This window comes from Sinohyriopsis cumingii, chromosome 17 (assembly GCF_028554795.1).
Source record: "Sinohyriopsis cumingii isolate HCF-2022 chromosome 17, ASM2855479v2, whole genome shotgun sequence".
NCBI classification, from domain to species: Eukaryota; Metazoa; Mollusca; class Bivalvia; order Unionida; family Unionidae; genus Sinohyriopsis; species Sinohyriopsis cumingii.
Genome location: NC_142977.1, coordinates 99,249,056 through 99,276,162, shown reverse-complemented (window position 1 = coordinate 99,276,162; position 27,107 = coordinate 99,249,056). Strand labels below are relative to the sequence as shown.

Below are 27,107 nucleotides of genomic sequence, written 5' to 3'. Positions count from 1 at the left end.
AAACTTTTCGTTTAATTTAGTGGTCGAAATTAATACCCTACTTAGTACACGTTGTTTTCCCTGACTTAGCCATTTTCCAATTATCAGAGCAGTATTAATAACTTAAACGACAATAACACAAATCTATTTTATCCTATTCAATATATTCGGAGTAAATCTGATTAAACTGTAACAACCCTAATCATTTATCAATTCACTATCAACACTAAAAAACATATATATACTTCCTCATTGTAACGTTGTCTTTAACCGATAACAGCATATCTAGAGATAATAAATCAACACTTCTAAAAACGACTGGCACGATACAGTCATTGGATGATTTCAGTAGTGCATTCTTCACTTTCGAATGCTACGACAACATAAGAGTTACTCAATAGCCTAATTTTGTGTTTTCAATTATCTTGAAGTTTGGTTGTAAAAGTTGCTCAGCAACTTATGCGGTCTTATTGTACTAGAAAAACTAAAGATAGAGACCTAGAAAGGGTAAGTAAATCATATTAATTTCTGTAATTTTGCGTCAGTGTGTGTCAGGAATAAGTCAGACGCATAGGTGAAGGATATAACACAAGGCGCATTTTGATTGTAAGTCCTTTATATTTATTTTATCTATCATATAGAGATGATTTTGCTTGCAATGTTTCATCTTCCACGAGTTATTTTTGTACAAGTCTTTATATTTAGACTTGTCTAACTGAATGTTTATTTTCATATTGTTGCCAGTGTAGTAATTACGTGCAGATGGACTGTACTAATATCATTTAGGTGGCACATTTCATTTTGTAGTTTGCCGTGTAGTATGTACTTAAGCCACATAAGAAACCCAAAACGAATCTAAGGCCATGACATCAACGTTTTCCAAAATGTATAGCCTTTCGGAACCTCTTTATATTTGTTCTAACTTAAATTGCCCCTGTAGCTCTTCAAAGCAATGTGGTATGCCAGCAATTTTGCCCTATATAAAACTTTGCCAGTGTCCCAGTTTAGAAGACAAACGATATGAAATCTCTTGCCAATAATCGTAACACTGTATATGTTTATGAAAAAGGAAAATTATACTTGATTTTATATTGTGTGACAAATTCATATTTTGCATTCCGATTTCAGCTAAAGCATTACGTTAAGTGTTAGGCACATATTGATTTAACAATATGTTTAACCTACTTTGTGTTAGCAACAAAGCAACGTTAAGTTTACTTAAATGATCTGCTTGATAACAATCTCGCACTCTTCATTTTGTATTGCCATAGTGCAATCTTCTGATTGTCTTGACAGCAACATATTACGCTGGGGTCTGTAATGTCCGTTATGGTCGATACATATGTTCATATTTATCGAGTAATATCGATGTTGTGGCTGACGGGCGGACACATATCTTAGATGTATCCTCTCTTTCTTTAGTAAATTACATAAGTATAAGCCGCGTTTATGGCCAGGGAAAAACTGTCACAAGGCCTCCTTTGCGTTTTTATCAAGGTTGATATATCAGTTATTGATTTACCATTTGCATTAACGCGTTAGAAATATAAAAACTTTTTTCCTTCAGGGCAATCGTTTGAATATGTGAAATTTATGAAAATGGGTATAGTGCACTGCCTTAGAAGATAATGTGAATGTCATGAAAAAGGGTCTAGTGCACTGCCTTAGATGATAATGTGAATGTCATGAAATTGGGTCTGATACATTGATTAGATGATTGTGTGACGTTCATGAGATTGGGTCAAGTGCCTTGGTTTGGCTGACTAAGTGAATGTCGTGAGAATGGGTTCCAGTGATTGAACTTAGCTAATTATATGTATGTCACAAGAACTGGTATAGTGCATTGACTTAGATGATAATGGTGTTGCAAATAGTTAGAAAGTAGTTGCATACGAGCATTACTCCTGTTTTCTTTTGTATGCTCTCATTGCTTACGGTGTGATCATCAAACATCTGTCACGCCTGTCTGTTTGTTCTGATAAGTTTCTTGATGCGATTGCTTAGAACCACCCAGTATTGACAGACAACCTCTTTCAAATTTTTATATGCACATGTAGATCACCTAAACAAACTTTTAACCCATTACGTATAACTTTTTGAAATATTTTGACAGTTTTTTGAACTTTTATTGACAGAAATGTTACTAATATGATAATGCATAAATCATAAAAGTAAGACATACAATTGTTAGGTATGTATGTATTCATATATAGATTGCAGGAATTGTCATATAGTACGCATGTGTGTATTCGGATATTGATGGCATGATTAGTTTCAGGTCATTAAATTAATTTTTAATTTTGTACATTTTTTACCTTTCAATCACAGTTAATCAGTTACTTCTCGATCGGGACACATTCACATGCACATGACCTGCTTAAGTAGATTTTCATGTCATGATTGTATTTTTTTTTAATTTATGATTCATATCTGAGCTTTGTGCAATTAATACTTTCGTCTGATGTGGCGCATAATTGTTTATAAGCAAAAATCTAGTCTCTTTCCAACGACCATAACTCTTGCAGTAGTTTCTATTACTTCCCCTATGACATTTTGTGACAAAACGAAAAGGAAGAACACCATGCTATTACGTTTCAACTTGATGGATCATGGATTTCAAAGAGCAAAGAGCTGTAAGACGTACCTTTTCGAAATGTTAGATAGAAGTACACATATACCAATTTTGATAAAAAGGTCATGCTTTATGGATATTTTTGTTATGAAATCTTGCTAGTGAAGTAACAATTGCTCTTGATGTCTAGCGATTTGCCATAAGCATTTGTTTGAAATAACTTAAATGGGTGTTATTAATAAATGGATTTCAAAATGCTATGATACTGAAAATCAAACGTAATATTCACTGGGATACAAATAAAATCGTTTATATTTTCATATCTTATAATAGTGAGCAATGCTAATAAATATTTAGGTAGTCAGATTGTTTAGCATATGGTTAATTATCAAAGTAACAATCTTGTCATTAGGATATATCTTATTTGGTCTGTAAGCAAACTCATTCCACATTTATTACATGTTAAATATGCTCAACACGGTATACTGTTATTATCATATTAAATATATATATATATATATATATATATATATATATATATATATATATATATATATATATATATATATATATTTGTTTTCAATTCATACATAGTACATAATGTACCCATTTGATTACTTTGCAGAGCCAGATGGTAATGCCTTTATGTATATGTTCGACTCATCTGTCTGTCCTTCAATAGGTTGGTTTCAATACTACATAATTACAAGAGTTAGTTGGATTCAAACTAGATTTGGTTTGGCGATTACTGATTTTGTTTCTACAATACAATTTTACAACCGATAATTAGTTTCCATAAATTTTATATACATCTTAATTTGATAAAGATCTTGGATAAATGTTGATTTTAAGAATATAATGTCATTTAGAGAAGTTCCATACCCTGATTGCATGACTTCAAAACTTTGGTTTCTGCACTAAAAGTCCATCAAGGAATGATTTATTTTTCAAACATATTTGGAATACAACTTCATATCAATGATAGCTAAAGTGAATTAGATTTATAATATTCAGTGTTTTCATTTAAACGAGTCGTCATGCCTGCTTGACAATCTGTCTAAACCTTGGCTTCCTTAGTAATATAAACAAGCTCTAGATGCGATTTAGTTTCACAGTTTATATCATTACTGAGCGGTGTTATGACCTGTTTTCCCAGTTTCCTTAACTTTAGTTTCTGCGGCAGCAATACTTTGTCCAGGCATAGAGAGTGTACTAATCACGCAGAACTGACTGTCACGTGATTTTAAAATTAGCTATGTAAAAATAATCATTGAATGGAACCTGAACTACCGCAAATACTGTTGCACAAATGATCTAAAAAAGTCTTGCTTGGTTTTGCTCTCAGTCAAGGTGCTGGCTTTCGTCTTGAGTACCAGTGTGGATTTTTGGGGGTTTAAAAGAAAACGTTGTTTCAAAGCTGGCCGGCGTCGAAAAGGAAGAAGAATTCCAGTTACCTCCCTTATTTCGGCTCAACAATTTCAAAAAAGTTCGACCGTTAATTTATATAACCCAATTCAAATCCCAATTAATTCGTCAACTCTGTGTCAACTATCCAAGAGATACATCTGCGTATTGCATTCTTCAATGCCCATTCAATAGGACCAACGGAAAAGCGCACAGAAATAGTTAATTTTATCAACGACCAGAATATTGACATCTTTTTCCTGACAGAAACATGGCTAAAAACATCAGGCGATGAGCCCAAGTGTGTGGATCTAATACCCACTGGTTACTCCATCAAGTCGTTCCCCCGCAACTCTCGCGGAGGTGGAATTGCTGTCATCACAAAGAAATCCATGATCAAACGTCTTAACCACGCCACAACATTCAATTTCGACCACACATCATTTGAACTAGTCCAAGCCACACTCACACTGGAGCAAAGGTCATTCCATTTTTTCTGCTATACCGCCCTCCTCCTAGTAGAAAAAACAAGCTGCCTGAATCTCTCTTTTTGGAGCAGTTTCCAATCTCCTGGAGTATGGGAATTCGATAGGTGGCAAACTGATTATTCTTGGAGACTTCAACTTTCACTTTGACTACCCGGGAAACTCAAACACATCAAAACTCATAGATTCCATTAATGTTTTCAACCTCAAACAGTCAGTTAACCAACCCATCCATAAACAAGGTCACATTTTAGACTGGATTCTTCATAGACCTGATGATAAAATTCTACGGTCCTCCCTGATATCCCATGACCTTGCATCAGATCACCTCTGCATTATATGCCATCTTGACGTATCAGTCCCTAACCCTCCACCTTTATATGCTACTAAGAGAAACCTCTGTATGATAAATAGAACCAAACAAATGCATGATATCCAAGCAAACCTAAATCGCTTTCCTCCTACAGCAGAACAACTCGATAACTGCCTGCGTTCATTGTTCGACAAACATGCCCCAGCTACCAAATGCAGAGTATCAATTCAAAAGTGTTCTCCATGGTATAGCATTGTTAGGGACCAGCTTCGCACTGCTAACTGAGACCGCCGTAAAGCTGAAAGGCTTTGGCTTTCCACCAGACTCACTATTCATAAGCAAATCTATGAAGCCGCTAAGAAGAATGTCACAAATATAGTCCATGCAGCGAAATCAGCCCACTACACTACTAAGATCATGGAAAGTTCCAGCTGCAAAGAGCTCTTCAAGATTACTAACAAGCTAATGCCAAGGAACAAATCCACACCACTTCCAACTATCTTCTCTCCAGTCGACCTTCCGGACATGTTTGCAAATCTCTTTCGTGACAAAGTACAAACCATTAGAGATAAGCTTGACACCACTATTTCAATTGACTCGTCGTCACCATACAGTTGGGATACAGAATTTGAGCGGCAACCATTAACAGCATTTGAACCTGTCTCAATGGATTTTGTACGTACAATCCTGATGAAGAGTGCACCAAAGTCATGTGAACTTGATCCAATTCCAACATCACTGCTGCTTGAGTGCTTAGATCCAGTATTACCTTCACTAACTGATGTTATTAATACCTCTCTCTCATCCGGGGAATTCCCATCATTTTTCAAAACTGCCATTGTAAAGCCTCTGCTAAAGAAACCAACACTAGACCATAACGATTTAAAGAACTACCGCCCAGTTTCTAATCTTACATTCATATAAAAAATCTTAGAAAAGTTTGTTCTATCCTATCTCATCTAAATTCAAACAGTCTTTTTAGCAATGTACATTCTGCATATCGTCCTTGCCACAGTAATGAAACTACTCTTCTAAAAGTAGTTGATGACATTATCTCTGCATTGGATAGCGGAAAGATTACAGTCCTCACCCTCCTTGATTTATCTGCAGCATTTGACACAACAGACCATGACATATTATATCACCGTCTCCAGCATGTATTTGGCATTCATGATACATCCTTACTGCGGTTCAAGTCCTACTTGGTCAACAGGACACAAATTGTATCTGCAAATGGAATACACTCCAGCCCAGTTGATCTATGTTGTGGTGTTCCACAGGAGTCTGTTCTTGGACCTGTTCTCTTCATTCTGTACACTCATTCGCTCTCAAGTGTCATAGATCATCATCCAGTGTCTCACCAATTGTAATCTGATGACATCAAAATATACAAATCTAGCCACCAAACTGAAGTTGTTGCTACCATACAAGGTGTAGAGAGGTGCATTTCTGACGTGAAATCATGGATGACATGTAACAGGCTGTACATGAATGATGATAAAACTGAGGCCATTCTGATCACAATACAAAGACTTTCTCATTCACATCCTTTACCTCAAACAATAAATATCAGCAACACCAACATTAATTCACACAATCAGTACGAAACCTTGGTGCTACTCTGGACAGTACTCTCACATTGCACCAACATGTCATGAACACATGCAAGGCTGCATATCTTGAGCTGAGACGCATCAGCTAAATTCGTAAATATCTTTCAGTTGATGCCACTAAAACACTTGTGTGTTCATTAGTACTTTCAAAACTGGACTATTGTAACTCCATTCAGTCTGGTTCATCTCAATATCTGCTCCAGAAACTTCAAAAAGTTCAAAACACAGCTGCTGGGATCATACTTAGAGTACCACGATCAGAGCACACCTCACCGCTGCTCTGTGCCCTACACTGGCTCTCCATTCGATCCAGAATCAAAAACACAAAGTTTGTACTCTGTGCTACGTTTCACTGTCGGACTCTAGTCCAACATACCTATCCGACCTCACCCATGTGTACACACCAGCAAGATACTTACGCTCCTCTTCTGACAAACGTATACTCATTATTCCAAGTATGAAAACAAAGTAATATGGACAGCTATTCTTTTACATACCAGGGCCCAGCAACGTGGAATGAATTGCCCACTGAACTTAGACACAAAGACACAGTAATCACTTTCAAGAGAGCTCTAAAACTCGACTGCAAGCACAAAGTTAAAGACCTAATAATGTTTCCTACCTTAAATATTCTCCGCATGTCTTTTAACGTTTTGTAATTTCATGGTGTTTGTTTTTGTAATCGTATCATTATAAGTTTTTTTTTATCTAATAGGTGTTGTCTAATGTTGTAAAGCGCTTAGAGCTTCTAAAGATTAAGCGCTATACAAAGTCCTCATTATTATTATTATTATTATTATTATTGCTATCTGCTAGCGATTGTCATGTGTCTTTTTCATAATGTTAGACTGTGCATAAATAGAAAATACACTTAGATGTGCTAAAACAACGGCTGGTTGTAAGTTGATAGGTGCCCATTCATACAGTGGCCAGGTGCTAAAGTTTAGAAAATTATTTGCATGCCTGTTGTGTGCACTGGAAAGACTATCAACACTGTTACCAAAGAGTACATTAGAGTTAAGTCCATAATATTCAGAATCAATGAATCAAATTGGATTGCTCACTATTTAACGTGGCTGACTTATGATATGTTTCACAATTTCTCAGATTTTTCTGCCATGTTTCAATAACTTTGAAGCGAGTGTGGTAAAATGTTGATACTAAAGAAAAGGAATATTTTGATAAAGCAAAAATCATTTGGTAACTAATTCATTTTCATGTATAATTTATACTGAAGGAAGTGAAAAAGTAACATAATAACATCGTACCAGTTTCACCTACAAAGACTTGTAAAAATAACATCAAAGTGAATCAGTATTAAAATGATCATATCTCTATATCTCTAATGTTCTGATGGGATTAAAATATCTGACTATTTTAATTATTTAATGTCCGTCATTTTAAATACATGGATTAGGCTGCTATTCCTGCAAATAGCTTATGTAAATTATGGACATGCTGAATTTGTGAAAAGCCTTTTTGACAGCACTTGAATGGCAGCCTTGCACATAATCTTTCCAGATGCGATACACAGTGGTCATGTGATTACTCTTTCTCAACTATGGTATATAGCAGTTGTGCGAATAAACTCAGTTTTTCTCTATATTTGCCTGTGTGGGGGACTATAGATAAAAATACTGAATATGTCGTTGATCAAAGAAAGCAACTGAAGTTTTATAGGATCGGAGTTGGTTTGCATGTAATGGACCTCCCAGAACACAATAAAAGATCTGAGTCGGACTTTCAGAGGATATAGTTGTGTTCATCCAGGAAAAATCTAGCCATGCACATACCTCCAAATTGTGAGAAGGGTTTCTCTGCACAGACTGACATTTTCCATGTAATCACATACATATTAACTCATAATAATGGGACGGTCATATGAAAATTTTAATTCCAGCAAAGTATTTGATACATATAAGGGAAACGGGCGGGCACACGTTATGTGTAAATGGTAGGATTTATACCACTCTGTAATTCTCCTGAGCCTCCGTCCGTCCCCTCCACACACAAAAACCATACCTCTCCAGTTAATTCCTGTCAGCATGTCTGTAGCATATCTTTGCAGCGACTATTTGGAACTATCTTCAGTGAATTTAATCTACTACATGTTTATCGTCTGTTCTGTTTTTAATATGAAACAATTATACAATTACAACTTACTAATTAATTGATTACTTAGTTAATATAGATAGTTGAAATCTGAAGTCACCTTGTTGCTCTAAAATTGTATTATTCTTGTTTTGGTGTCTTTGATGACATTTTTAATTAACTGTCTGAGTGGATGTGTTTATAAAGCTTCATGTAAATGCATTTTGTGTACTCCACCGTAATAAACATTGCTACAACTATTAAAGGCTTTTTTTTCAAAATTGAAATTTTTAATGTAATTAACTTTCCATTTTTTACAGTGTATTGCCATCCTCCAGCTTTTCTGTTGGTTAGAGTGTCGTATGGTTTCGCCTCTTGCTGGATATAATAGACTTTCCAAATACACGAGGCTAAGATTTGGGCAAACGATTATATTTTATAATGGGCTTTGTTGTGCCAATTTCAGTAACCCTCTGAACAATGTGAATAATTTGGTCAATAGTCACCGGACCATTTTTTCATTAGACATTGTTTTTACAATTTACGTTTGAATGCTTTCATCTTGAAGTAGTGCGTGTATTTGTGCACAACTCCAAATCCCTGACTATGAGGAAGTTAACACAAATTATATCCCATGATGTAATTACCAAAAGGCATTTCTACATGTGTGTGCTCAGCCCGTCTTTGTATTTATTTATCAGTAATTAATAAAAAATTTCATGATTAAAAAATAATTTTAAATAGATTTAACAGTTTTAATATGGAAGGGATATACTAAACAAAGTTTGCACAACTGTATCTATGTTTCTATTATTCTGGGACTCATTAAAAATTCTCCGCATCACCCTGATTTTGATATAAAGTACCGTTTGAACTTTCGATTCTATTTTTGTATACACCTGTAGGACATTAGGACTGATGATCTTATTCCAGGAACGCAACATGAAAACTATTTGCCAAAAACATAGACTGCACCCAGTTTAGTGTTACTAAATTATAAATTCATACATTTTGCTGTTCCTTCAAATAAGAGTGTGATATTGTGATATGGGCAGGTGGAGAGAGAGAGAGAGAGAGAGAGAGAACATTTAGGGACTCATGTATAATACCGAATAAATGTTAGAAGAAGAAGACGAAGTCAAAATGCTACGTTTATTTCGTCTTCACCTACCTTAGTATGTGTGAATTAATCGACAGCAAGATTCCAGTAAATGATTTGATACTTTAATGGAGGAAAATAAAGTTGCAGCAACCCGTAATCTGTTTTATCTATCCTTTAATAATTTTAACTGCCGCGGTTCGGTTTGAATAAATGCAGCCAAGCTGTCTTAATACGTTTTCCCTTTGCCAAAAATAGAAATACCTTTAAACGACGTTTAATCACAAACTATTCTGCTAAATTAGACAATATTTTACAGAAAATATTCATTTAGAAAGCCTTTTAAATATGCATAAACGATGCAGTTCTACTATGAGATATTATCCCCATTACGAAAATTAAAATAAAACAACATTTACACCAATTCTTCTAAAACACTGCCCAATGAAATTTGACAGAATATGACAAAACGCGAACTGTACAAAGGATTTATAAAAGATTCTTAAATGATGGAGTTCTACTGTTTGTTAAGTTTGCTGATGCTGAAAATAACATAATGTTAACTGCCTTCTCATAAACTGCTCAAAAATAAATTCAGTTCGAGGCCTTCACATTTTGTACACCTGTTGTTGATCAGTCATCGAAAGCAAAGATAAAGAAACTTGAAGCAACTATGTTTGGCAGAAAGCACACTATTAACACATATTTCTTAGGAAATTGTTCTCAAAATTTGCCTTTCGGTGGATGTTATTAAAGTTAATGCTAAGAAATATGATGTGAATTCCATTGGAATAACCCTGCTAACCAAGACGTCTTGCACTTCGAATCTGCATTTATTTATATGTCAGCTACATAAAAAATATTAGTCTCCAATAGGACTTTTGTTTTATAAATTTTTAATTGCACACCATCTTAATATCCAATTACTTGTTTAAAATTAGAAGGAATCTTTTTGAAACTTATATTTTAAAGTAACTTGCATCACAAGGTATTTGGGTTTAATACAATCTGCTGGACTTGATGTTTACTTTTTGTGTGCACAAACATTTTCCAATGACGTGTGAAACAAAATAGTAACCCTATGGGGCTTTTGCTCTGTTTAACCTATATCAATCCTATCCAGTCAAACTACCCCTATTCCCCGTGATTTGGCAAGCAAGCGACATACAATGCGCAACTCGTGGATCATTAACCCACAAAATGGGTCAAAACACAGACGGGTTCTTGAGGCTACTAGGATCAATACTCTACCACTATTTTATTACCAATTATACGGATAATCCCGATACTTCTGAAATTCAAGTTCGGTTTTATCAACGAAAATATGCATGTTTACCTTACAATTAAAGCGGTTCCCTTGGAGATTAAATTTCGTACCTCTTGTTCCGCTTCAATCAATTTTTCCCGTTGGCAATATCAGTAATACAATCGTAGGACAGGCAGACCCAGTACGTCCAGATTCAATACTCATGCCAACTTCTGGCTAATTACCCTATTTTACTGGCATAATTGTCATAGCATTATTAAAAATCTCTGCCTCAGGAATATCTAAATTTCCGACGATTATGCGTTCTGGTGATTTGGCATTGTTGTCATTTAAAATCGCACCGATTATGCCTGTGTCTTTTAGCGTCTAACTAACGTCTTCGCCTAATAACGTTTACCCGAACAAGCGCATCTTTGTTGAATAATAGCCGAAATCTTTCTCTTTTTACATAAGCAAATGTGGTGTAAAATATTTGTCTTTGGACGTAATCGGGGTGAATACATCGGTGAACACCTCTTTGTCTTTGCAGAAACAATCTCGGAGAGCTTTTGCACCTGTTGCTTCATTCCATGCTCGAGCGCTTGAACGTGCTAATGCAATAACACCACGCTGACCTCGAGTTGGCATGTCCACCCCAGCGTAGTTCCGACTGTCCGTTTCTGATATATAACCCGATTATATTTCAATGTATATAAGGCTCTGGTAACGCCATTTTGACGCCGATATTAGTCAACAAGTGGGACAAATGTATCAATGATAGTATCCGCTGTAGGTTGGTCCAACACACCGTAGGTAAAATTTGCAGCCTCATCATCGCGATCAGAATCCATTGTGTATATAGAATAATACAGTCTAATCTCAAACATAAACGCCAAGTACGTTTCCGTAGTCGTATGCATAGACGTATAATGCTTCAAACTAGATTTCATCTTTAGCTGACGATGCTGTTGATGTTGTATTTACCAAGGATTGTGGAAGACTGCTGTCGCGTTTGTTACATATCATTGCCAGTGGACCATGCTGCCTATTTACAATAGCTGTTATTTGGCTCCATCTGCTATACAATCCAGATTTAATAGATAAATACGAACCAGACTTGCGCGCTATTAAAATGTTAAATTTAGGTTTATCGGAACAATTGACGTTATCAAAATACTTCGGCCATTTCCTATTTTGTTATTAGGACCACCAAAAGTCCTAACATATCAAAATGACATTGACCAGAACTCGTTTGAATAAATCATAACAGTTACAAACGAATTTTATAGTACTATTGCACATATGATTTCCACTGAATAATCCAAACAAATGTCTTTCCTCTCAGATAATATAAAAATACAATATAAAACACGCCTGAAGACATAGTGTTACAACAAGAACACAATAAATATTAGTGAGAAAAGTTTCCTGTCATAGCTACTTATATACAGATACAAGGCAAAAACACGCATATTGTAACTACTCTTAAATGACAAATTGCAATCTCCAACATCGCAGAACTCACATAATTTGCCCCATTCAATGAGAATTAACTTAAGTCTTCAATGATGCCACCTGACCGACCTGTCCAGTGTGAAACAGACCCAGACTAGCCAACATATTTGCTAATCATTTTCTTATTGGTAACAACAAGCATCTATTTATACCTCCTATGTATTTTGTTCTTAGTATCTTAAACTAAATGCAGTTATGCATAATCACTATACATTGCAGTCATGCATACAATTGCAAACATTATAGATATACAGCGAGATGCAAACTACCGTTTAAGAATAGGGCAAGTTAGTTGTCACGGTTATGGCCCGTGTTGAGAGTGTAAATGAAGACCACATATTTGACCTTAATAAATCGTTTGATAAATACGTGAAGGACTCGTCATTTTAGCGAAGATGTTCTAACCTGGTGCAGATTAAATCAAAATGTTTCTCTCCCGTTGAATTTAAAGGAACTTACGAAATTTGATGAAATATGATAAGTGCGTCAGTTTTGGATCATAGCTAACTTATACAGCATGGGAAGTATGGATCGATGCAACAGCAGTTGTCTTCTAATAATGCAGAGTGATACCATATGCAGCCTGAAGAACATATAGGCGTTTTGAACAGTTTCATGGATTGATCATCCACGAGTTGCACACTGTATGTCGCTTGCTTGCGTCATCATGGAGGATACAAATAGTGTTCATTGGTCAAGGTTCAAAAGCCTCATAATGCTACTAATAATAATGGTAGATTTTAAAATCAGTGATGTCGGGAAAATATGCAAGAGAAAAATTTAATAAAGCAGCACTGTTTTAAAGTGTTTGCAATGGACAGCAAAAAGAGACATGACAAGAGGTAAATTAGTACTTATAATTATATAAATCCTTATATGAATACACGAAGTCGCCTGCATTTTTACAGAGAGCAAAAAGATTACGGACATGGATGGGACACGCAAGACAAATAATATAGACTTGATCATCATATCGAGGTCTAACAAAGCAGATGCCTTTTTTGGCTTTGGTGAACGGACAACAACCGAGTACCGTTTATTTTCATATACATGTCACTTTCGGAAAATATGAAAATCTCGGAGATTTATAAATGATAACGTCTTTGATTCTTTTAAACATCATAGTTATCCACTCTTATGCATAATACCTGCTATAAAGTTCCATATTATTTCCTTTTATTATATATATTATTCAAATTCAATAAGTCAGCTATTTTTTAAAAAATGTTATTTTAATTTATTCCATTTATCTATATTTTTATGTTACGAGGTTTGGAAATATATGTCAGAATATACATTTACTACAACTCAGAATAAAGCAAAGTAACTAGCATTTTAGTTATATTTCCTTCACATATGGTGATTCTCACCTTTTTCGGCAATGAGATAAGCAATCAAAAATCATGCGATGCTTAAATTATGTGTTGTTTGTTTGCTTCACAGGAATTGAGATGATTGACATAATACTAACCTTGGTATCTTTCGCAATATGTTGCTGTTTATTTCATTGTTGCCAACGTCATTACTGCCAAAGAAAGGAATCCAGAAGGTAAAATTGCATCATCACTTTGCATACAGTAAGATTTATTTTCATGGTTTATAATACCACATAATTGTAATTGAAAATAATATTATACATGCCAGTGTTGTATCAGGGATATTTACCGTCGAAAAATCGCGTGAATTCTCTGATACTGATTTGAATTTGGAAGTCGTCTGTATATTGTTTATGTTCGTATATTTAAAAAATGCTCTGTGACCAAGACAAACAGATACTTCTGATCAATCCAAACTAAAATTAAGATTTTATATTAGTGGTTGGTGCCCTATACCTGTTTATAAATGTATCTCACCAGTAAAGAAATAAATGGAGTTTTTCCTTTTCAAAAAAAGAAAACGTAATTAGTTATTCCTTCATTTGTCTGTTGCTGGTAAAGAAAACACTTTAAACTTGTCAAATGTATTTGCCTTTCTGATATTGAAAGAACCAATCCATCACAACCAATACAATGTTATAATAGTAATCTAATTTAAAATGTCCTTTAAGCAAATAACAGGATTAGTTGTGTTTTGAACAATAATATGAAACAGAGCTGAACTCCGCCTTGAGGACTTTGCCTTTAATGAGACTTGAAATACGTAAAAGAGTAGAAAAATAATATATATATATATATTATTTTTATATATATATATCACGTGTCAGATTTGTATCATTCAGGCATGTAAACGTAAAATAGCGCAGTGAAATAAGGAATACTATGTAAATACCAGCGCTTTTTCATATTCTTCATTGTGTTAATTGCTTTCACTTTCGTGATGACACCAGTCTGTGAAAATACCTTTTGAAGCTAAATCCAGCTTACTATGAGTTTATCAACAGAACACTGCATGTACATGAATGCATAGCGAATTTAAAAATCCTTGTATTTATTCTGTTTTTCTATTGATACAAGGGCATGGGTGAAAATCTAGTATAGCTAAAACACAAAAAGACAAATACGTCACTTATATATTCATTCTTTTTTTGGAAAATGTTGATCTTAAGTCATCAAATCACTTTTGTTGAACAATGTTATCTTCACTAGCGACGAGATATTGATAATCACTTTCATAAGTGTAAAAACAATACAACAGCAATCTGGATTGAACAGATAGCCAGGGAAGGTTACAAAAAAGAGGAGGTGTGCTCAGTTCTTCGTACTCTACGGATGACCCAAGCAGCCTTGTTTTGGACTTCTTGAAATATCTGCAGTAGATCTTGAAAAGAACCAGGTAGAAGTGAATTATAATAGTCCAGTCGTGACAATACTCAGGAGCATGACGTTGTTTACTAGAATCAAACGAAAACAAATTACGAATGAAGACACAGCGTTTGATCTCCAGACATGCAACAATGTTCATTACATGTTGGTGTAATTAGGGCCTACTGTCGAGAGTGACACATAAGTTTGTACTGTGAAAATTTCATGTTGGTATTGCTGATATCTATTTTTACGGTAAAGGATGTGAATGAGAAAATATTGCGTGGTGATCAGGATAGCTTCATTTTTATCTTCATTCACGCGCTGCTTGTTTCATGGCAATCATGACTTCACATTGGAAATGCAACTCTCTCTATGCCATGGATAATGTCCTTAACTTAGGTTGGGCAGTTAGATTTATAAATTTGAGAGTCATCAGCATACAATTGGTGAGACACCGGACGCCAATTTATGACACTTGAGAGCTTCTCGGTGTATAGAATGAAGAGTGCGGGGCCGATAACAGAAACTAGTGGAACACCAAAACATAGATCAGCTGGGCTGGAATATTTTCAATTTACCGATATAGTTTATATCCTGTTGTCTAAGTAGTATCTGAACCATAGTAAGGCTGTATCGTGAATATCAAATACATGTTGGAGACAGTTAAATAATATATCAATTTATATTGTTTCAAACTCTACAGACAAGTCAAGGAGGGTAGAGACAGTAATCACTTCATTAATCGAATCGGAGAGAAGGTCGTTAACTTCTCTAAGAAGAGCAGTTTCAATTCTATAGCAAGGGCGTTAAGTAGTACATTGCTAAAACACTACTGGAATTCAGATGAGATGCAAGTTGGATATAACAACTTTGTATAAGATTTTGAAATGAATTAGAGATTAGAAACATTGCGGTCGTTCTTTAAATCGTTAGGGTCAAGTGTTGTTTTTTTAAACGAAGGCTTTATGTTATGTATGTCTATATTTTGTGTCAACTTTGGTACATGACTGCATCTGTATTGTACGTAATTTTGTTGTGCGTGTATATTCTACTGGTCACCTATAAACTTGATAATACTATTTTGTCAGTGGATGTAGATTCTATTTTATAGATGTTGAGCTATAAATACAAGTTAAATTCAACCTATATATTGAACCTGTCACAACCATGGATTATTTTCTCATTAGCTAATGGGGTCAGATGAGATTTTGGAATAATCAAGTTATTTCCCATTACATGTGTCTGTCAGGAGGGTTTTATTTTACGACGCATAATAATTGTGACAATTCACTAAGTGGGTAGGAGAAATTACGTTTAAGGGCCTTACAATTCTATATTAGAAAGGGACTGATCAATGGATTAATTATTATTTCGGATTCTTTTTTCCAACATCCTTGTTTCAACATCTGTCTACATAATTTATATCTGGTTATTTATTAGAATTACAAAGTGTTCATTGGGAAAAATAGTATTCTGGAACTATTGAAAATTTTATTCAAAGACGTTCTGGACAATGACATTCTAATACATCAGGTCTCTGGGTAGATCTGCACATTCGAGGATGTGGAATTCATTTCGAACATTTTATTTTTTGGGACTTGTGTAAATCTTTACAAGGATTACTTTAGATTTAATTCATAATATTATATGTTCCTCAACAATTTTCATTTATAACTTTGATGACTAGATTATTTGTTCAGTTTTTAAAATCTTGTTGTCTTTGCTTCTTTCTGTTGCATAGTTTATGACCACAAAGTAGTAACAGTTTACAATGAGAGTTTTGAACAATGATGGGAATTCCCCGGATGACAGAGATAAAAAAAAGAAATATTTAATCTAAACGCACATTAAGCAGTAATGTCGGAATCGAATCAGATTTGCATTATTTTGGGGTGCATTTCATCACAAATGTATGTACAAAATCCATAGAGACAGGTTCATATGTTGTTAAAGATTGATATGTATAGTCTCTAACTGTAAGTGATCGGATGCATGTTCGTGGGATGCCAATGCAATCTGTAGAATATTATCGTCTGGTCTGTGAAGAATCCAATCGAAAATGTGACCATGTTAATGGATGGATTGGCTATTTGACGTTTTGTTTTTAAAAATGTGAATATAATGTAGGAGTTTGGATGTATTTTGGTTTTAAGTACAATGTGAAAGTTTAAATCTTAAAAAAGAGGTTGGTATCCATCGCCTTTTCATACTACATGAGGTTAGAAAAGAGAAATTGAGTCAGGTTGTCTTTACAACTAGGAGGGGGTGCAGAGGATGAGAAAATGGAAAGATTTTTCTTCCATCTTGAGTGAAGTTTGTACTAAATCAAATGATGTGTGGTCAAAATTAAAAGTTGTGGTGTAGCTACAAGGGTGAATTTTTGAGTATTTGCGATGACACCATTTTCAACTTCGCTGGATTGGCGTGGGGACGAGTTGATGGATGGCGTAACCGGATAGTGTTAGACTCCCACATTTTGGCTCATCGATTAATCTATTTTAGCCATATTTCTTTAAACCCTGTAGCTGGTTTATGGCAACAATAACAAAGTTACACCACTGTGGCTTCTTTGGACTGAATCAGACGTGGTAATGAAGAAGAAAAAGAATCAACAGAAGACCTACACCTTATATATGAAATATGTAAATAAACAAGAATTCCAATCGTTCACACACGGACAACTCACAAAAAATGACAAGGCGTGAAACTATTTTAAGACTATCACAATGTAATTCATGAAAAATTGCCAGCCATGTGTAGTATTCTGATGTAAAATAATTATTTTCCATGAAAACATTTACAAGATATTGTGTAACTTATTGCACCCATAAATGTTGAAGTTGATTCCTGGAAGGTAATTGGAGGAGTGAACTTGGACTGGATCCATAATCGCTGAATACATCTTGAGCAAATGACTACCACGACTGGTTAAGATTTAGTTCAGCCTAATACAAGCCCATCTAAATTTCAATCTGGCAAAACTTTTAGAAATCAAGTTTCAGATAAGAATGATCAGAAATCCTTATGTCTTCCTACGTGTACCTACTGTAAGAAGAAAGGAATTATTATTTATGATTGCTACCAATTGGACAACAAGCATCATAACAAGGCAGACCTATTCCAAATGTTCTTATTTCTAAGATGTCAAGGTCACTGTCATGTATTGAAAGCAATACGTTTGTTGGGTCTAATAAACTTCGGTCTGATTTTATCATGGAGAATTATAAACCATTTATGTCGAAGGGTTCTATATCACTCTGGGTGATTCAGCCAATCCTATCTCTATTAACAAGTTAAGGGACATATGAGCTCGTCAGAGTTCTTTATTATCAGACACTTTGCCTTTCTCTGAGAAGTCTTTTTCATATGAGAGTGTTCTTATTCTGGGACTAGAGTGAGGCTTTGTTAATGTTCCTCTTCTTTGTGTAAATGTGTCATCAGGTTTAGTCTCAGGACCAGTGACAGTCGGTACAATGTATGATTTACCCGTTGAGGGCATCATTTAGTACTAGGCAACGACCTATCTGGTGATAAGTGTGTGGTTAATCTACTTATTACTGACAAGTCTTGTTTGATCAGAAAGTCGATCCTATTGAAAAACGCTATGGCAACGAAAGCGCTTGAGAATGATGCTGATCGGGAAAGTATTCATTTAGCTGACACATGTGTTGGTCAGGTTTTTGATGAGGTCACTTTCACCCCTTGTTTGAATCATTTAAAAGGTATTGATTACAGTGATCCTCTTTTAGCTAATTATTTTCTTTATTCTAATCAGGGTGATAAACGATAATCACTTGTCGTCGAGCAAAACAAAATCCTGAGATCTCCTCTTTGTTTAAAACGGCCATTCGTGAAACTGAAGCCACATAAGTACCTGTTTGTTATTGCATTAAAAATGGAATTCTTATTAGAAATTGGAGACTTCCCGATGTACCTGCTGGTGACGAATCGTCAATGAACTATCAAATTGTTGTTCTAACATTGTACAGACAGGAAATTCTTAGTTTGGCCCATGAAACCCCTTTGGCTGGTCATTTATGGATTAAAAAGACTCGTCATAAGATTTGAATCACTTCTATTGGCCAAAAATTAAAATTGATGTTTGTAAATACTGCATATCTTGTCATACTTGTCAAATTGTATGAAAACCCAATCAGAATATATCTAATGCTCGTCTGCAACCTATTCTTGCATTTGAAGAAACCATTTAGCAGAATAATTGTAGATTGTGTTGGTCCCTTACATAAGACCAAGTCAGGTAACCAGTACTTGTTGACCATAATATTTGAGTCAACAAGATTCCCAGAGACAATTCCTGTGAGGAATATTAAAACTGAAACAATAATGAAAGCTTTGATAAAAAAAGTTTTAAATCCAATTGGGCCTTCCCAAATCTGTCCTTGTCTGATCAAGAGTCAACTTTTATGTCTGGAATTTTTCAGCAAGTTTTGAACGAATTAATCATCAACAATTCAAATATTCTGCTTATAAGAATGAGAGCGAAGGGGCTTTAGAAAGGTTTCATCAAACTTTGGAAAGTATGATTCAGTCATATTTTTTGGATACAGATAAAAGTTTGAATCAAGAAGTTTATTTATTTTTGTTTTCTGTTAGGGAATCAGTGCAATAATCTTTGGGATTCAGTCCCTTTCAACTAGTTTTCGGACATATTGTAAGTGGACCATTGAAGTTTGTTAGAAGAGAAACGTCTCGATTATGTTTCCAATTTAAGTATAAGTTATCAAAGACTTGTCAGGTTGCTAGAACTAATCTGCATTCTACTCAGTCAAAAATGAAACTAAGGTACGATAAAAATACGAAGGTAAGGAGTTTTCAGCCTGGTGATAAAGTTATGGCTCTCCTGCCCATACCACAAAATCCCCTTTAGGCCACGTATGATGGTCCTTACACAGTTGAAAAGAAAGTAAATGATTTAAAGAATATCATAAAATACCCCTTGGAGATGAAAAAAAAAACACAACCTTGCCACATAAATATCTTAAAGGTGTATGTTGAGAGAGATGGCCAGGTTAAAAACGCAATTAATTTAGTTGTACCTGTCGCACTCACTGAGTATTCAAGTAAAGGGATACCATCGGACTCTACTGATTATGTAGTGACAAATCTTCGGAATTCAGAAATTACGAATAATATGGACCAGACACTTTAACATTTGCAACAAAGAATGAATGAATTTAAACAGTTATTACTTGACTATGAGCTCTTATTTCCAGATGTTCCTACAAGAGCAAACAAACTATTCCATGACGTTGAAACTTTAAATTCCATACCTATTAAACAACACCCGAACAAGAACAATGCTTTCAAAAAGGAATACGTGAAAAAGGAAATTCAGTATTTGCTGGAGAATGATTTCATAGAACAAAGTACAAGTGACTGGAGTTCACCGTGTATACTTGTTCCGAAACCAGACAATACATTCCGCATGTGCACTACTTACAGAAAGGTGAACATTTTGAGTAAAACAGATTCATCGATGACTGCATTCATAAAATTGGAAATGCCAACTACGTTACCAAATTTGACATACTGAAATGATTTTGGCAAATTCCTCTGACGGAAAGGGCAAAGGAAATTTCAGCATTTGGAATCCAGATGGACTTTATCAATATAAAGTGATGCCGTTTGGGATGAAGGGTTCGCCAAGTACTTTTCAACGTTTAATGAATATGATTACCTCTGGTCTAGATAATTGTGAAGCATACATCGATGATGTCATCATCTACAACGACACCTGGAAAGAACATTTAGCTACAGTTCGGAAATTCTTTGATAGTCTCGCTAATGCAAGTTTGATAATTAATTTATCTAAAAGTGAGTTTTGTTGTGCTTGTGTAACATTTCTAGGACATAGCGTGGGACATGGACAAGTTACACCTATAGCTGCTAAGGTTAAATATATTTCTGAATTCCATGTGCCTATCAGTAAAAGGCAACTGATGCGATTTGGGGTATGGCTGGATACTATCGAAAAAAAATTGTCTCCAATATTTCCATAATTGCTGAACCCATGACAAATTTATTGAGCAAGAAAACCAAATTTCATTGGTCTGAAAAATGTCAGGAGGCTTTTGATAAGTTCAAAGCCATACTTAAGACTGCACCAGTTCTTGCAGCTCCAAATTTCAGTCAATCATTTAATCTGTTTGTTGATGCAATTCATATTGGGGTTGGAGCAGTATTGATTCAAGAAGATAAAAATGGTGTTGATCATCCTGTGTGCTATTTTTCTAAGAAATTAAATAAGCACCAGGGAAATTAATCTTCATTCTACAAAGAATGTCTAGCTTTGATATAGGCATTACAACACTTTGAAGTTTGCATTGAATAAACTCCTCCTCCGATTATTGTGTTTTGTGATTACTTTCATCGGCAAGATGTAAAACAAAAAATTAAAGGCTCCTAATGTGAAGTTTATTGTTACAGGAACATAATATTGGCATCATGCACATCAAAGGAAAAGATAATTTACAGGCAGATACACTTGCCTTGTATAGAAATGTATATTTTGCATCATTCATAACATTTCATCTTATGTCATGTTTATAAGCCACATTTATAATTGTCCTATGGCAAAAAAAGAAAGCTTTCTTCTATATATCATTATTTTGCTTTTATGGGGGAAGTGTTGTTTATATTTAATTTAATTTTTTATTACTTAGTTTTAATTTTTTTAATTCCATTATATGCTATTTTGATTTAATATTGTTTCCTTGACTTAGCATCGTCCATAATCGAGTTCAGTTCTGACCTTTTTAATTTTTCGACAAAAACAGTTATATTTGAAACACTGTATATAGTTCCTGACCTTGTTCCGAAATCAGTTTTAGTAAACAACATTTTTATTATTTTTATTCTTCATCAGTGTATGCATATTAAGTACAATAAAGGTCATCTCTGGACTACGCTTTGCTTTTCATGTAACAAACTTCCATTATTCCCCTAAAAGTAAACTCTTGCCCGCATTCCTTTTTGCGTTTTTGTTAGTTTCATAAGTAATATTTTGATAAGAATTTTAGTAGTTGTGCCTTAACACTTGAAACGTCAAGTTGTTTTATGGTGTTTTTATTTGCTTCAAAGTATAGAATTTCAAGTGAGTATTTTACCTGGAAATATATAAGTGGTCTGATAATTGTTGGACAAAAAAAAATAATAAAAATTATACGAAATTAAAAAACTGGAATAATATTTTCTGTGATTCAGCAAGAAACTGTTGACAAAACAGTAAAACGCTGACTATTACAGACGTCATTGCCTTCCGTCTTGGATTTTCATCAGGATTTGAACTCTGATTCGCTGTGAAATTTTCATTGATATGACTTTTGTTTTTTTAAATCTTTTACTATTTTTGGACGTAATTCGTAAAACCGTAAGTTCATTTTTTATCTCAATTTTTTATTTTTTATTCTAGGGACATAAATTATTTGTTAAATTTCACAAAGCTTGTTGTCTTCAATCTTTTGTTTTATTTATGTTAAGGTCATATACTCGTAACAGAAGCATTCGCCAGAGATGTTTCTAAATGTCAAACTTATGACATATTTTTCATTTCTAATATTGTTTTACCACAATTCTCTACTTGAATTCCTTTTTCAACATTCCTCTTTGAGTTCATCCAGTACGGATGTTGTTTTATAAGGGCCATACTACTTTGCCTGATAAGGATTTTGAGGTATGGACAAGAGAGCCAGAAGTCTATGACAAGACTGAAAACTCCTTTCCATTGTATGTTTGTCTTACATTACATTCAGTGTTACCTACACAGTCTTCCATTATTCTACTAATTTTCATCAATGTAGGAATGCAGATGAGACTCGTGTATCTCCTGAATATTTTTCCTACCAGTTGACAAGTGTTAAAAGATCAACAGTATTTATGTCAATTTTAATTTTCGGCCACCAAAATTATTCAAGATCTCGTCATATGTCTGATTGATCGCTAAATGACCAGACAAAAGTGTGTGATGGGCTAGACTAGGAATGTTCCTATACATACGATTTAGCTACACCAGTTTGATAGTTCAATGACCACTCGTCATCAGTGGGTATCTCATATAGTCGACATTTTGTAATAAGGACTCCATTTTAAACTTAATAATAAATAGGTTTTTATACGGCCTCATTTTCGCCAACAGCCCGGTTTAACCAACAGGAGATATCAGTATTTTGTTCCTGTTCGACAATGAGTGGTTATCGTTTAAAACTTTCCATTGAGAATGAAGCATGTTTGAAAATCCTGTTCTACACAAAGAAGCTATTACTTAGATTTTAACTTGGCCCATCTGTTTCATCAACATTTGTCTAACTTACTCAACAGAATATAAAAGAATATGCCAGACTAAGTGTTCACTCGAACCATAAAAAGATATGATTGCGCATGCGTATGGAATAGTTAGGCATAGTTCAGTGAACCAATCGATGTGAAGTCATATGTGCGAGGACAGGCGGGTCAATAGTACGCTATATACTACTAAAATTATCTCATTACGTATCACGTGACCTTTTGCTCTTCAATGTTTTCATTCAAAGACGATCTGCTGTATCTTCCTTGATGCACCCACCTTTAGATAACTTAAAAGCTTCAATGTTTAATGTTTTAAAATCAAATGTTATACCTAAAGATGCGAAGATAATATAATCCTGAACTGCATGCACGAGGACATGTCACTTTCAAATGCATCTAATAAAAGAAAAATAATTAGTTCCACAGTATAAACAAATAAATTCTATTTTGTCATGACATTCTTTATAATTTTATTCCTGTTGCCAGATTTTTTGAACCAATGAGATTGGATCATTTTGAAAAAATAGCTTTTTTCTGTACTCAGAGATTTCGAATGTTATGTAATACACACAATTTAGAGATTGTGATGTTATGTGATGCACAAAATTCCATGAAATTTTCGTGGCCTTGATTTAAGCGGTTTTTCTTTTGCAGCATTTGGATTTTAGTTCCCATACTCTGACAGTGCTTATGAGAGTCATCCGCTTCACTCTTACTCTGATTGTGAAGCTGTAAGTACTGGTTCTAGTGGAGTCTAACGTGAGTCTGGTTCGTACTTCTGACAATGTAACGTCTGTCTGTGTATAGACAATATTTGAGGAAATGTTTCTCCACACTATCTGGACTAGCTTAGTGTTAACTGGTTGTATTAAGTGTATCTAGGTCTTCCAGAAATTGCCTGAGTTCAAGAAAGTTCATTCCCATCCACTGTTTAACGCATTAGAACTATCTCTTTCATCTGATCTTCCTGCTCATGTCTGTGCATCCGATTTTCTCTTTCGAACATCTTTGCTGTGGCCATAGTTTTGGCAGTGCTGACGCCCCACAGAGGAATAAAGGTAAAAATATGGACTGATCCAGTTTAGATCCCGGCCTGGATACGTATTGTCAAAGCGTCGGATTTGAACGTCATGATGTTCAAGTTTGTGGAATTCAACTTGACATTAAGGCGAATGTTGATAGCCATGGTTACATGTGAGATTTTCTTGGACTTAATCTTTACTGTAGCTATCAAATCTTTTGATCCAGAATCCATATCAACGACATAGATGTCATGCTACACTGGACAATTAAAATTATTACGAATTTATGTCGATGATAGAGATCTTATAGTGCAATGGAGGGGTCGGGGATTAAAATTACTTCTAATTCTGCAGGCAGGAAACAGAAACATGTGTTTTGGATGAGCATGAAAAACTTGTTCAAATAGTGAAACATATGATTTGATCTAAATACATTTAGAATATACACTGCGACAATATGTTTCTGTCATATTGCAATATTTAATTAGTGGGTGGCGTCAGACCCAAACCATCCCTTTTTCATAATTACATAATTTAGAGCTATAATATCGAATATTAGAGTGTATAGAATGTTATGTCTTCAAACCCTACACACGCCAACATCTTGGGTAGAAATCAAGACGGCCGGAAGATTCTGTCACCCAGCCATCTAACACGCAACTAATGTTGCATAATTTCATTATATTCTACGTATATTATAATGATACTTTGTACAGCTTTTTTAAAACTTTTCTTTAGGAAAAAGCTCACTGTTATGTAATATATGGTATCTGCTTTAGTATTCGATATAATAGTTGTTCTGATTTTGTCAGGAATATACTAAACTGGGCATATATTGCATGATATATGAAATTATGCATGTAATGATCAATGCAATTAGTCAATGTTTACTTGGTTCTCATGAGGTAAATATATATGGAACCGTGCAAAGGTAAATGGTCATTCAAATATGAATTGAAGTTCATCTAAAATACACTAAGCTCATTCAGTTTGTACTTTACAGCGATTGTCTGCTACTTGCACATGATGAACTAAGTGTTCATTTTTCAAATCTTCTAAGTACATTTTCTCAGGAAGGTCTACTTCGAAATCAAGACATCTAAAGTATAACCTTCACATAATTTGCAACCACAACTAATCCCCTATTTTGCCATTGTAAATCCCCGAGCTTGTAATCAAATATTAAATTCCCCAAGTTAGAGTATCATTCACGAGGGAATCCCACGAAAAATTCCCCTGAGTGTTTCATATATTATTCATATGTGTGATGTCTTCATGAAATAACTTTGATAAAGTATTTCTTTTAAATGCTGTTGATCACTGTTTTGTTTTATTATACCTTGGTCTCCCTGCAAAGTCTCACAATAATATGGAGCACACTTTATATACAACTCATAATTAGCTACAGTATGGGCAGCGTTTGGGAAAGGTGTTGAAGTTCAAGCTCAGCTATTTAAAAACAATTGTGACGGAGATACGGATAAAAGGACGGAAAGGCAGAACGTGTCACAGAAAAATATTGGATAGTTTTGTATGTATAAGCGCTAAGTGGTACCTATGATCAAGTGAATATATGGTGCGAATTAAAAACAGTAGTCGTCTGTCAGTGAACCAGAGAAGAATTGCACAAAACCTTTAGATTATCGCCCATTTCAATTCAATGTCAAGGGTCAAATAATTAACAGGCTAATTTATAGTATGTTTCTTTTCTTATTTTTATGGGGGGAGTAGATATTTTGTTTAGAATCAAATATGATCAAATCTTCCTCTAAGGAAATCATTTAGTCTTAATAATGTTTCCGAGATTCTTTAATATATTTTACATATACAATGTTCAAAACTATCCATTTCGTGGTATATTTATTATATGTGCACATGAAAATAAATTATTGTTTGTCTACAATAAATGTATTTCAAGCACTGAAATGCGATGATGACATGTTTCAGCTGCTAGGGGCAATGAGGACAGAATGAAAAGTTCTTGCACAGAATGGCAGGAAAAAGAACGCATGACACGCGAGGCGGCAAAACAGACTGTTTACCAAGAATTCAAAGAACTTGTGCTACCTTTTCATATACACAATAGATCAATTTTCCTTTCATAATATGTCTATGGTATGTTCATATCAAAATACATTAAAAAGTTTCTGAAAGTGAATGTTCTTCAAACATTGCAAATGCATAGATTATGACACGTTTAAAGATTTAATTCTGCTTCCAGGAATAATGAAACGAGACAGCCAAACTCTGGCACGGAACTGCAGGAAATAGAACGAGCGACACCGAGGGCGGCAGAAGAGCATGTTTACCATGAAATCACAGATCTAGCCGACGAATGCTCATATATACAATACGGCACATTAAAATTGCATACATCATGGGTCAGTTCGAACAGATGTGTACAATTTGTTTCTGAATCGAATAATGTCAGGCAGGAAAATGTTAACCAAAATATATATTACATTCCGCCAGCGCAACTTACACCGTCAACATCCGATTTCAGTAAATAATAACCATGGAGCCTTAAAATTCCTATGATTTGCGTATTTGCTGTTCTCAAAGGCATATTAGAAAAGATACAATAATTATGTCATGTAATGTTCTAGTTTTAAAGACAGATTACACTATCTAGATAATTGTCTACACAAAAATATGCTCTGAATTTGAAATTGTAATATTTTATAGACATATGTTTAATTAAATGAAACAAATCGGACACA

The 27,107-nt window shown here is 34.6% G+C and overlaps 1 protein-coding gene across 4 annotated transcripts; it reads left to right on the top strand.

Moving 5' to 3' along the window:
- The first annotated feature begins 304 nt into the window (after window positions 1-304).
- On the top strand, window positions 305-27,107 carry LOC149779527 (uncharacterized). 4 transcript variants are annotated; one of them, XM_089938644.1, is made up of 4 exons: window positions 305-486; window positions 13,761-13,866; window positions 24,020-24,096; window positions 26,609-27,107. In XM_089938644.1, the coding sequence occupies exons 2-4, from the start codon at window positions 13,807-13,809 to the stop codon at window positions 26,895-26,897; spliced, it is 426 nt and encodes a 141-aa protein (XP_089794770.1). In that variant the 5' UTR covers window positions 305-486; window positions 13,761-13,806; the 3' UTR covers window positions 26,898-27,107. The 4 variants fall into 4 exon arrangements, 2 of the variants coding, with proteins under 2 accessions (XP_089794770.1, XP_089794771.1); XM_089938645.1 differs by lacking the exon at window positions 305-486 and adding an exon at window positions 11,344-11,615; XR_016415411.1 differs by lacking the exon at window positions 24,020-24,096.